Source organism: Verruconis gallopava (assembly GCF_000836295.1).
Source record: "Verruconis gallopava strain CBS 43764 unplaced genomic scaffold supercont1.35, whole genome shotgun sequence".
Taxonomy (NCBI): Eukaryota; Fungi; Ascomycota; class Dothideomycetes; order Venturiales; family Sympoventuriaceae; genus Verruconis; species Verruconis gallopava.
Window position 1 is genome coordinate 221,894 of NW_015622171.1, and position 11,451 is coordinate 233,344.

Genomic DNA, 11,451 nt, shown 5'->3' on the forward strand with positions numbered 1-11,451 from the left:
ACTCTTCGTACTCTTGAGGGCTTTTGACGCCGGCTTTACAGTGATCAGCCTCGTCGCGGGTAGGTTTGTGGAGGACCACATGGTCAAGGACGATGATGCAGTCGCAGTGGTGTCTGACTGCGTATCTCGAGATACTGCAGAACGGCTTTGATCCGCAAGCACCGGCATTGAATCATTCGCTAATGGCGCGACAAAGGGATGTTTTTGCTCGGCAGTAGCGAATCGAATGTTGATGGCACTGGTAACTTGTTCCGTCTTGGGTCGCTTAGTTTGACTTCTAGTTAGTCTAGCAATTGTCGCTTGTCCCCAAGGGTATATTGCGCTTCGTGATCCGAACTGCGCGTTTGCAGGTTTTGATTTTTGCATGCACCCAATTCCCAAGCCCTGTTGTTCAGAGTGCGTAGGACTATTTGGAACATGGTTTTGACAATTGCATTTGTCACTGAGCCCTGAGCATGAATCTTTTCTGCATTCTAGACTTCTGTCAGCTCCGAGAAAAGTTAGTTGCAGAATCAGCTCGTAGAAACTTTATGCACCTCAAGATTTGAGTCAGCCTATCTGTATTTCGTGAGACAGCTGGTATTCACTGTGCGTGCTTACTCGCTTAGCTTTGACTAGCAGGAAGGAAGAAACCATATCAGTCATATTATTCACATAAATGAGTCTTCGGGTTTGCTTCCTTTCGCCCGCAATGATCTTCTTCCGACAGTTCGCTCAAACTCTGCTGAGGCAAAAGCATTGGTCAAAGCATCAAAGTGAGGTTTTGATCGATTCGTCACCACAAACAGATATAGACTTACTTGGCATGAGCTTTGTTGAGATAGCACTGGCGTATTCTCTGAAACTAGATCGAGTGATGGAATTGGGCCCAAAGATCTCACTTGAGGTCAAATTTTGCTCAGAGAGGTTATTGACATGAGGTACCGCAGTCGTCTTCTGCGAGGCCAGCGTGGTTCTTTTTCCGGTTCCATCAGCCTGGTTACGTTTAGTGTAGGTAAAGCACTGCGTCTGCTTAGCACAAGTAGTATATGGACTGTATGTACTCAGCAGGGTTTTTGTAATAGTAACAGATATTGTCGTGGGTCCACGAAGTGATTCATAGGAGTGAATCTTCGAGTTTGGCATTGTGAAACTGTTCTTCGCCTGGCTAACAGAATGTACAGTGGCGGTTTTGCTATGATACAACGAAGCCATTGTCGAATATTCGCACAGATGAGCTTCAGAGGAGGGTGGAAGCAAGCACCGTTGAGTACTTAGTGTAGTAGTGAACGTACTCGACGGTACGTTGAATGTGGTAGCAAAGTGGCTTGTCTTGCCATTATCACCGAAAAGGGGAGTGGAAACGCCCATATTACCTGCGATTATCTGGGTGCTTGTGTGAACTGCGGGCGAGCAGCTAATGGCATTCGAGGAGCTCGAGTAAGCAATGTTGATTGAAGGTTTTGGAAATTGCGTCAGGCATCTCTGTGCAGTGCCAGTTACTGTGGTTGTGCGTGCAGGGACGTCAGTAGTCATCTTAATTGTCTTGCGTGTCCCATCGACCCCAAGCACGATCGCGGAGGCAAAGGCTGACATGCTTCCAGTGACCGTAGAGATAGTTGTGATAGTCCTTGTCGCGCAGAGAACTGGACTAGTGGGGCCAAAGGTGGAAGGTCTTGTAGGTACCGGATTCATGACATGGACGGTGGCGTGCGAGGTCAAAGTCGTTGTAGAAAATGAGAAGCTCGTCGTAAGACCAATTGAAGCTTTCGTCTCTTCAAAGGAGGGACTAGTGCGGTACGACTTCGATGCACTAGATGTGAAGGGTGCTGTGCAGATCGGAAGTTGCATGTCCCCTGAGTAAGTCGATGTACCATTCCAGCCGTTGTACCGTGCGCCCCAGAGGCTATCATTCTTGACACCCTCCTCCGCTTCTTCACCAAGAAAACAATTGCGGAGGACTCCAGGGCGAGGATCGTATGAGATGTCTACGCAGCTTCGAAAAGAGCTACATGAAGACAAGCATCGTTCAAAGGTGTCGACGTGTATCGGGACCGAGGTGGAGCTGGATCTGTCCGTATGGCATTCGATTTGGTATTCGTTTCCAATTTCATCGATATAAAAAGCGTTATCGAAAGTGCCACAGACAGACGGAAGACAACTCAACTCGACAATACAAGATGGCGAAGGGTATGCTAAGGATGCTGTTGCTTGCGTCTGTATCGCACTTATTTCAGCCAACGACAAGCTTTTGAATGAAAGTCAGATCCATGTATGCATTTCGAGGAAAAGAGACGACGTACGTGGAGATTGAGAATGAGGGAGACGGAACACGGGTGCAAAACGTGAGACATGCTGGCTGAGAAGATGATGAGCGCCGTTCCACGGTCTGTGAAATCGATAATGCTGAATCAAAGGTCAGCTCATCGTTTTCAATTTTTTTTTTTCTATGTCTTATGATCTCAAACCATCCGTTGGGTGCGGTAGGGCCGATGCAGCTTTAGCCAGCAGCATGAGTGATGTGCCAAAGCAAGCTTTCATTCTGCCCGGTTTATGAAGTCCAGACACCAGATCCAGTGGTTGATCAAACTCGACGAATGGGGAGGAAACTCGTCGCGGCAGACTTGGAAAGAAAAAGCACAAAATTCATACAGAGGAACTCTATTCTATATGGAACGGTCTTTGATTGACTTTGAGGACAAGAAAAAGAAAAGAACAACTGGATACGAGCCGAAAGTAAGATCTGTGGGCCACCGCGCCTTCCTCTGCGGCGCTGTACACCGAACTACTCCATGATACGAAGCTGACTGGCTGGACGGATTAGCGAGGAGCTCAGTTGGAAGCAAAATTTCTCAGGCGAAGCGCGGAGTTCTCGAGTTGTCTTCCATGATGACCACTTTCATTCCTAGTATCTCGTGCATCGTCTGTTTGTATCGACACAGCTACAAATCTTTGCGATGGTTTTCGCGCCTCGAGAAATCCGAGGACGGATGCCTCTGATTCAAGACCTGCTACCAAATGAGCCGCGTTCAAATCTGAGGAGAGAATAAATTGAGCATAGTTCAGTTATGTAAACGAGTTTACACATATCACCAGCATCGGGACTTGGAGTTCACCTCTTTGGTAGTCAGATGGGTACGACTCGGCGGTATCCACATTTGCTCCACACGAGGGTGGTTCGAATAAGTCGATAAAGGTATTGGCGAAACTTCTGCCACATATGAGAATGGCATCGCAAATGTTCCATGTAATAGTAGTTAATCGCGGGATTCCGCCCAAAATCCCATAGCCTGTACAGCAGACGACGAGGCTGAACATGCGAGACGAATGCTGTGCTATGAAGTCACACCTTATGCATGTGCTCGGCCTCCATGATCGTCATAAAATTCGTATAAATCTCGTTTCATCATATTGTTTCCTCTTTCATCGCCAACCCTCGTAGGAATAGCAGCAAGGATGCAAGCAAACTGCTCGTTGCAACAGAATTTCTCATTGAATTCTCGAAGTTAGGAGCGACCAAAGACATGACGGCATCATCACAGTGGAGTCAATGACTGCTGCCAATAGCTTTGACTTTGCCTCGACATGCCCATCCAGACAGGGGAAACAAATTCAAACGGCGTCGAATGTGGGTAGAGCACAAGCATTTCATTCGAGTATGCTCCGTCGCTCGAGAGCATCAAGAGGCAGAGCGGCGGATGCGATATGAGTTCAACGGTGCAGACTGCTGGCAGGAACGAGCATGCACTATACGCATATCCGGAGCACGAGAGTGCTGGGGGGCACTAGGCATTTTCGCCTTCCGCAGAAGAGCCACGCTACGTGCAGACGAGACTCTTTGGCTTCCTGTCCGGGCTGACCGGGTCCCGTCACAAAAGGGAGGATGGGAGACAAGCAAGTCCCCTGCTGAACGGGCGAAACACAAACTTCTAGCCTGCTTCTGGTCGGAAGGCAAGCTATGTTTGGGTACTTGTAGCTGTCAACAATGCCCTGTCCCTTGCATACGTGACTTTCGTGCTGCGGCATACACGGCGCCGGCAGGACGGGAAACCACCATGCTCAAAACGAAATTGGGGAACGGCAGGAACATGCAGCGTGAATTATCGCCGTGCTGACGCCCGGTCCTTGCGTGTATCCATTGCACTTGTCGTTCGACGTCTTTCTCCCCGTGGTGGTCTCAAGCGGGACGACGAGCTGAAGGAGAGGGGAGCATGGGAGCCTCTCCTGTGATTCTCGCTCTCCTCATTGGCCATTCAGGTTTCAACATTGCTGGGACCTCAGGGGAAAAGGGAAAAAAAGCATTTAGAGCGTCTGGCGGCGAAAGCTGTCGCACGGCCGATGCTTCGTCGCTCGGACGGTACGTGTGCTGCTGGGAGCTTCCGACATGTACAGCGACACGGCCGAGCTCCAGCATCAACGGCCAAAAGCTTATTCGCGCTGACGATGCCGATACGGCGCTGGGTGCACGTCAGCAATCTCCGCTTTGGCTACGCGGGCTAGATCTCTGGAATCGACCGGTACAAGCACAACAGGACTGCGGACTGGCGTGGGCGGGCGCTGATTGGCCAGAGCCAGATTGTGGCCATTTCCTCGCTCAGCGGCAGGCATCGTCAGATCGATCGCTCACGTGCACACAGGCACGAGTCCTCGTTCCCGGCCAATGCGAGCGCTGCGGTCGTTGGTGCGTCACGGGCGCGGTTTGATTGACGAGCCCAATTTTGATCACGTCCAAGGGCGGCCAGACGGCGCGCTCACCTCGTGCCAGCACAGATGCGGCAGCGATGAGCAATGGCAACGCCGGGGGGATATGGGATGTGCATGCAAGGATTCGACTTTCTTTTCTTAGACCGGCACGCAGAGCCTGGTGGAAGTGGATCTCAGGGCGGGATCCAGGCCTGGGCTTCGGTCGCGGTGCGCACAAATGCCCCCCAAGCACGCTGCCGCCCGACGGACTGGACACCGACGCAAGAGCGCCGTCGAGCCTGGACATGTAGCAGACCGCGGACGGCCTGGGTCGTGGTGTTGTCCGCCGCAACTCAGAGGCGAGGGCAGGGCCAGCGGACGGACGACGAGCCGCTCTCGTCCGCCCACGAAACCGTTGCATGACGGGCAGGGTGCGATCTTTGCCGTGCGCGGCCAAGATATGCATGCAAAAAGCAAATAGTCTCGTCGAGGCAGAGAACCAATCCCGCGGCCGCTTCGATGGAAGGTCCAGAAGAATGCCATGGTCGCACGTATTGGTCCCCACCGCCGCCGGACGTCGACGTGCATGCAGACACAGCGTGTTCAGGTACCGGACAGGGCCTTGTCCCAAGAGATCTGCTTCGGAGCTGCCATCGCCTTCCCGCCAGGTCGTCCAGGCCCGCTGGAGCGCCGCAGAGCGCGAATGTGCGCTCTGCAAACCGACCGGCGTGTCTGCGTCGCTGCTCCTTTTCGCCCGTCGAGGATCGAGGATACGGCTCCGTGCTCATCTTGCCGTCCACGACGGATGGACTGATCGGCGGCTCCATCACACAGCACAATGTTCGCAGCGCACGGCGCCGGCCAGACAGACGGCTGGCCCACATGTGCGTCCTGTACTTGTACAAGCAACCGCTCGCCGCCAACACAGCAGCCGGGGCGAAGCAGCAGAGGTGTGGCGTTGCCTCCGTCATTCGCTCCACTCTGGCTGCACTAGAGCCAAACCCCCAATTCTCCGACAGGCCCGTGTGCGACCATTCTTTTCTCTCTGCTGTCGAGAACGAGTCATCTGTGGCTCGATTTCCCCTCCCAGCTCGTTTTTTTTTTCGCTCGCCAAAGAGCTACGTACATGCGATCGTCGACTGCCAGGTTTTGTTGCGTGCTTGACTTGCGTCCCACACCACCTCCAACCACCCACCCCGGCCCGCTGCTCGTGGCGAACTCCAGCTTCCTCTTCGTCGCCCTCTACACATTCGTCTCCTGCTGTCCCTACGCGCTCCTTCGTCGTGCCTTGTTCTCGTAAAGCATTGACAAAGCGCGTCTCATATGAATTGCTTGCGCCGATCCCAGCGGCCACCATCTTCGAACCACCATGAGCATCTGGCCCTTCGCAAATCGGGCGACAGCTAAACCCAAAAGAAGTGCGCCACCGCCGGCAGCGTCGCAGCCCGGCAAGCCCAACGTCAGCGAGGAAAACCCTGCCGAAGGTGGCGTTATATCAAGTCCAAAGAGACGCACGTCGCGACTGCAAAAGACTCCGTCTCCCACTCCACGGCGAGGTCGCGTACAATCCGATGCGACGCCTCCTGCTCTGGCGAAGGAAGCTCAGCACACCTCACCACGAGCGGCCGCACCTCCGCTCGACCCTATCGCGCTCGCTTCTCCCATGGATGTCGATTTCTCTGCTGCTCGCAGGCCGCGTGCCTCCACAGGCGGCAGCGCAGGCGAGGAAAAAGGCATCACCGCTCTGCCAGGTAGCAAGACCCTGCGAACGAGCCCTCATCTGCGCCCGGTGACACAAGACACGGCAGACATACCTTATAATTGGAACCTGCGCTCGGGCTCGCATCACAGCTTGCCGTCGAATCAGAACCCACAGCGCCGTGGCAAATTGCAGCGCAACCCGAGCCGTAACAAACGCTCCGCGCAGCATGAGAGCCCTCTTGCGCGACGGCGGAGCAGTAAGAAACGGAGGAATGATCCTTTGCGGGAAGAGGAGATTCGGGCCATGAGTGCACCAATCGACGTTCCGAAGAGGGGAACGGACAACGGCATCATGAACCGCGAAGACCGGAAGAGCCGTGGACACTTGAATCGAAACCTTGAAAGGCCGACTTCGACGGTCTCGCTGCCGTTTGAGGAGTCTATACACTCGTCCATGTCCGGTGAAGCTGAGCAACGAAACTACAGATTGAGCGTGCTGGACGTCATGTCGCCCCGTCCCACAATCCGGTTCAGAGACATGTCGAAAACGTACGCGACCGATTCGCCGTCATCGAAACTACTGCGTCAGACTAGTCGAAGTGATCGCCCGTCTGGCAAAGCCGTGCAGGTACGGCCAAATACAGATGAGACGAGGCGGGAGAGAATTGACTCTTTGGCTGATGAGATGGATTCTACCGAGCTTCGCGATATACTTGAAAGAGACCGCAAAAGAAAGGAAAGGAAGAGGGAGCGTGAAGCTGAGCGTCTGAAGCGGAAGTTGGAGAAACGAGCGGAGGAGCAGAGGACGAAGGAATGGCTTGCTCAACAAGCAGAAGCAGTGGAGGCCTCTAACGCACGTGCTCGTCCAGCTCCAGATGCCTTGGATGCTGCGGAAACCGTTCATGAGGAGCAGAAGAACACCTATGTGGCGGAAGAGGCTGACTTCCGTATGGAGGATCTGGAGACTACAGAGACGCCAGCCGTCTCCCACGACCTGGAGAAGCCTCCAATTCCTCTCGAAGACATTCATCCCGCCTTCCGACACCAGTATCAAGGTGCACAAAAGGTGCCCTCAATTGTCGGAAAAGAATCCATGGCAACTTTGCAGCAACCAGAGACGCCCTTATCGAAAGTGGAGACATCGACGGAGATACCAGCCCTCGACACCGCTCGAACCGGTTCGTACACCACAACACGACCCATCACCCCACTTACACCCGTGACATCCACAGTGTACCATGGAGATCGTGTAAAAGCTTCAAAGATACTTGGTACCGATGTCGCCGGAGGCAGCTACACGGTATCAAACACCGCGCTCGACGAAGCGTCGCGGCCAAAAGATGCCTCGCCCAACAAGCCGACCATCATAACACGACTAGACGAAGCAGAAAGAAATGAATCAGAAACACCTCTGTCCACATCTAAGAAGAGAAACGGTTTCTTTGCATCCCTTTTCAGAGGAGGTCGCAGGACCGTTAGTGAGGCGCCACGTGATGCGCCTACGCCTGAGACCTCATTTTCAAGCACATCAAGAGAGGAGATGTCACGTAACATACCGGCTCATCTCGTCCATGAACCGTCAAATTCCACGTCCTTTAAGAAGAGCGGGCTTCCGCTTCGGACGACATCCATCTTTCGCGAAGATCTACCGGAATCGCTACTTGCACCTTCGGAGTCTCGCGGACATGCACCGACTGATATTTCGACATCCCGGAGAGGCATGGGCGCTCGCCGGGCCCATATACCTTCAGCAATCATGAGTGAAGGCTCATTGCGCATCGATAGCCTGGACGATGAAGTGATGAGAACGCCAACATCCCCTCCTCTGGGCAACACTTCGAGACTACTATCGCAGTCGCTTGCGTCTGTAGATTCGGAAGGCTCGTGGCTGTCAGGAAAGTCTCCACGCTCAACGTCCCGCGCACAAAAACACACCAGTTATGGCGGCAGCTCCCTTGGTCGGAGAGAAGAATACCAAGGGTCATTTGAGGAGCTCGGCATGCCCGAGGACGAGTACTTCCGGCGCTTGAATGCACCAGTACGCAGCAGCGAACCGCGAACATCCAATTTATCCGTTGCCATTGCAAATTCGCAGCACGCAAGCAGTGCCGCTCTTCGCAACCCCAACGTCGACACGGAGACCAACTTGAGTGGAAGCACAGCTCCTTTGGTAGAAGAGGGCCAGATAATTCCCCACGCTGGCGCAAGCCGTCAACCGGTTGTTGTACACGGTGACGCTCGTTACAAATCCTCCGAAGGACTACTCAATGACTACCTCTCATCGTCACCGCTGCAGAGCAGAGAAGCAGGTACAGAGGACAACAAGAACAATAACAAAATGCCCGATGCGGAATATCCTACCCCTGCAGAGACCCCAACCGAAGGGAGGAGCAGCGAAGACACGATGCCGATTCAGCGCGCAACAAGCGTGAATTTGGGCAAAGGACATGCACGCAACTTGAGCGCAGGGAGTGCCAAACTGCTAGAAATCACGCGTAGAGGTAGCGCATCGTTAAGCGCGACACCGAATCCGCCAGCGACGCCCCAGATGGCTCAGTTCAGCTTGCATAAGGAAGGAAGCGGCGCCCCGACCGCCAACGATCCCTAGCCGTTGCGCCTGCCAAACTAGGGCAGCCACTGAGGACCAAAGGAGCAGATGGCACCTGCCAAGACGGAGGAGGAGAAGCCTGGGAAGGAACAATCGAAGCATGCCAGACTCATTTTGCCACACTCACTCGTCTGATCATTTCCTTTGTCACCAGCTTGGACCATCAAACGGGACTCAAAAACGAAGAGGTTGGGAAAAATAAAAAGAAAGAAAGAAAGAAAGAAACCTGGTGAGCTAAATGCTCGCCGACCGACGACACCGATAACCACGCCTTATTCCTCGGTACGACCTCATCAACCACGCTCGCTTGACCCATTTCATTACCGCTTTTAGACAAACGACTAAACCGCAACCAATAAAACAAATCCCGAGTCTGGCATCATAGATCTTCCAACCAGCGCAATCCTAACCTCTTCTATACGGCTGGTGTTCTACTCACCTCATCGGCCACGCCCGGAAGCGATTTCTATCCCTTGATTCCATGAAATGGCTGTACTTGTGCCTATATCAGGCAAACTCTTAGAAACTTAGTATATTTGTAATCTTTTTCTTTTCTAGCGTGTACTTGTGGATATAGGCATTCCCTTCTAGTCCCTTGTATTTGTAATGTGAAAAGGGCAAGAAAGGGGGCGTCGGTCACAAGTACGTATTTCACGGACTTGTTGTGTGTCGAGTCAATGTGTGCGTATTTCAAAATCGTTCTTTAGAGATACCCCATGTAGGAAGGAGATCAGACTATTTACAGCGTGGGATGCGCGCTGTGTCAACCAAAATTTGAACAATGCACACAAAGGCGGCGTACGTCCGAGGATTGCAATATCAAAGTCTCTTGTGACACTTTTAAAGCTCCCCAAATTCCACCTATCCTTATGCGTCGTGCCCTCTTCCGGAGCCTTGAAACACCCGTTCCCGCACACTGGATGCTCCAGCTGCAACTTATGCATCACGTCTGCCGGATCACCTCTAACTTTCCCTCGTGATCCACGTGAGGTACGCTTCATGCTGTGCGTTTGGGCCAAGAGCTCAAGCCGTCGTATTCGTAACGTGCAAGGCACGCTTCCGTTCCGCACGGCTCATTAATGGCCCACGCAAGGGACCGAGGAACGCAATCCCAAGAACCCATAAATAGCACGCTGCTTCATGCAAAGCCGGCGTATTCAGACACTTCGACGAACCGCCACAGGCCAGCTTGCTCCGCCGCACGTCGCACGACAGACACCTCTTCCTCAGACACGGCTCGATTGATGTCGGCGTAGCGGACTTCCTTTCTCGCCTCCCCCTGCAAAGGCACTCCTCCAGGCTCGACGTCATCTGCAGACGCTGCCTTTGATCTTGTCTTAGGTTTTCCCACATGTGCTCGGGGGTGGTACTGCTCCATGATATGTACATACACATCCTTCGATATGTTCTCCGCAAGCCACTTAACAATCTCCTGGCCCTCGTCCTCCTTGCCTGGCATGACGAGATGGCGAACCAGCAGGCCCTTCTTGGCCAAACCGTCGGACGTGAAGCACAAGTCCCCCACTTGCTTGTGCATTGCCTTTATGCTTTCCATAGCTACCGCGGTGTAGTTATCGGCTTTGAGCAGTCGCTTTGACGTGCTGTCCTTCCATACCTTGAAATCGGGCATGTATATGTCGATCAGCCCGTCGAGCAATTCTAGAGACTCCAACGAGTCGAACGAGCTCGTGTTGTAGATGATGGGGAGACGCAGGCCCAAGTCGCGCGCGTGCAGGATGGAAAGTACGACTTGAGGGACGACATGCTCAGGTGTCACTAGGTTAATGTTGTGCACGTGCCCCACGTCCTGTAGCTTTATATACCACTCAGCCAGTTGTTCGGGAGTAAGATCGAACCCGTTGCGTTGATGGGCTATGTCGTGGTTCTGGCAGAACACGCAACGGAGGTTGCAACCGGAGAAGAAAACGGATCCAGAGCCGTACCGACCCTGAATACATGGCTCTATTGTCCGAAATCTTAGCATGTTCCACGTGCGCCGTCTTTCATTTTTCGCTCGTACCTTCGCCGAAATGAGGAGCTATGGTGTTAACTTTAACATCAGCACCTATTAGGCATGTCCCTGTCTTCTCATAGCGATTCACGCCGCATAGACGTGGACAAAGATTGCAGTTCCTCAAATGCTTATAGGCCAAGGATCGCTTCTTTGCGGCTTCGGTGGCGGTGAGGAGATGGTAGCGAGGCAGATAATCATCAAGGAGGAATGGCGGAGCGAGATACGATCGAAATCGTCGACCGAGCGCTGAGTTCGGCAAATTCGGGGACCTCAGGCACGATGAGATTGCTTGAGGGCGAAACAAAGCTTTCAAGCTAGCTTGCGACATGATATGTGGATGTCGCACATGGCATGACAATGTGTCACGCTCGCCATGGGTAGAAAAAGACGAGGATGACGTACCGTTGCAGGTGCGAGTATGAGAACGCCCGTTCCTAAGTTATGCTCCAACACGTGGCGGCCTCCC

The 11,451-nt window shown here is 53.2% G+C and overlaps 3 protein-coding genes across 3 annotated transcripts; 2 read left to right on the plus strand and 1 right to left on the minus strand.

Annotated features, from left to right (window-relative positions):
* Window positions 1-1,426: 1,426 nt before the first annotated feature.
* PV09_08021 (uncharacterized protein) lies at window positions 1,427-1,962 on the plus strand (the record flags this gene model as incomplete). The annotated part of the gene is made up of 2 exons (XM_016361866.1): window positions 1,427-1,805; window positions 1,883-1,962. The coding sequence occupies 2 exons, from the start codon at window positions 1,427-1,429 to the stop codon at window positions 1,960-1,962; spliced, it is 459 nt and encodes a 152-aa protein (XP_016210370.1).
* A 3,795-nt stretch (window positions 1,963-5,757) lies between these two features.
* On the plus strand, window positions 5,758-9,808 carry PV09_08022 (uncharacterized protein). Its single transcript, XM_016361867.1, has one exon. It carries the CDS (start codon window positions 6,032-6,034, stop codon window positions 8,969-8,971), a length of 2,940 nt encoding a protein of 979 aa, XP_016210371.1. The 5' UTR covers window positions 5,758-6,031; the 3' UTR covers window positions 8,972-9,808.
* PV09_08023 (uncharacterized protein) lies at window positions 9,511-11,378 on the minus strand. Its single transcript, XM_016361868.1, has 2 exons — window positions 10,992-11,378; window positions 9,511-10,933 (listed from the first exon to the last, which is right to left on the minus strand). Exons 1-2 carry the CDS (start codon window positions 11,311-11,313, stop codon window positions 10,110-10,112), a joined length of 1,146 nt encoding a protein of 381 aa, XP_016210372.1. The 5' UTR covers window positions 11,314-11,378; the 3' UTR covers window positions 9,511-10,109.
* Window positions 11,379-11,451: the final 73 nt, after the last annotated feature.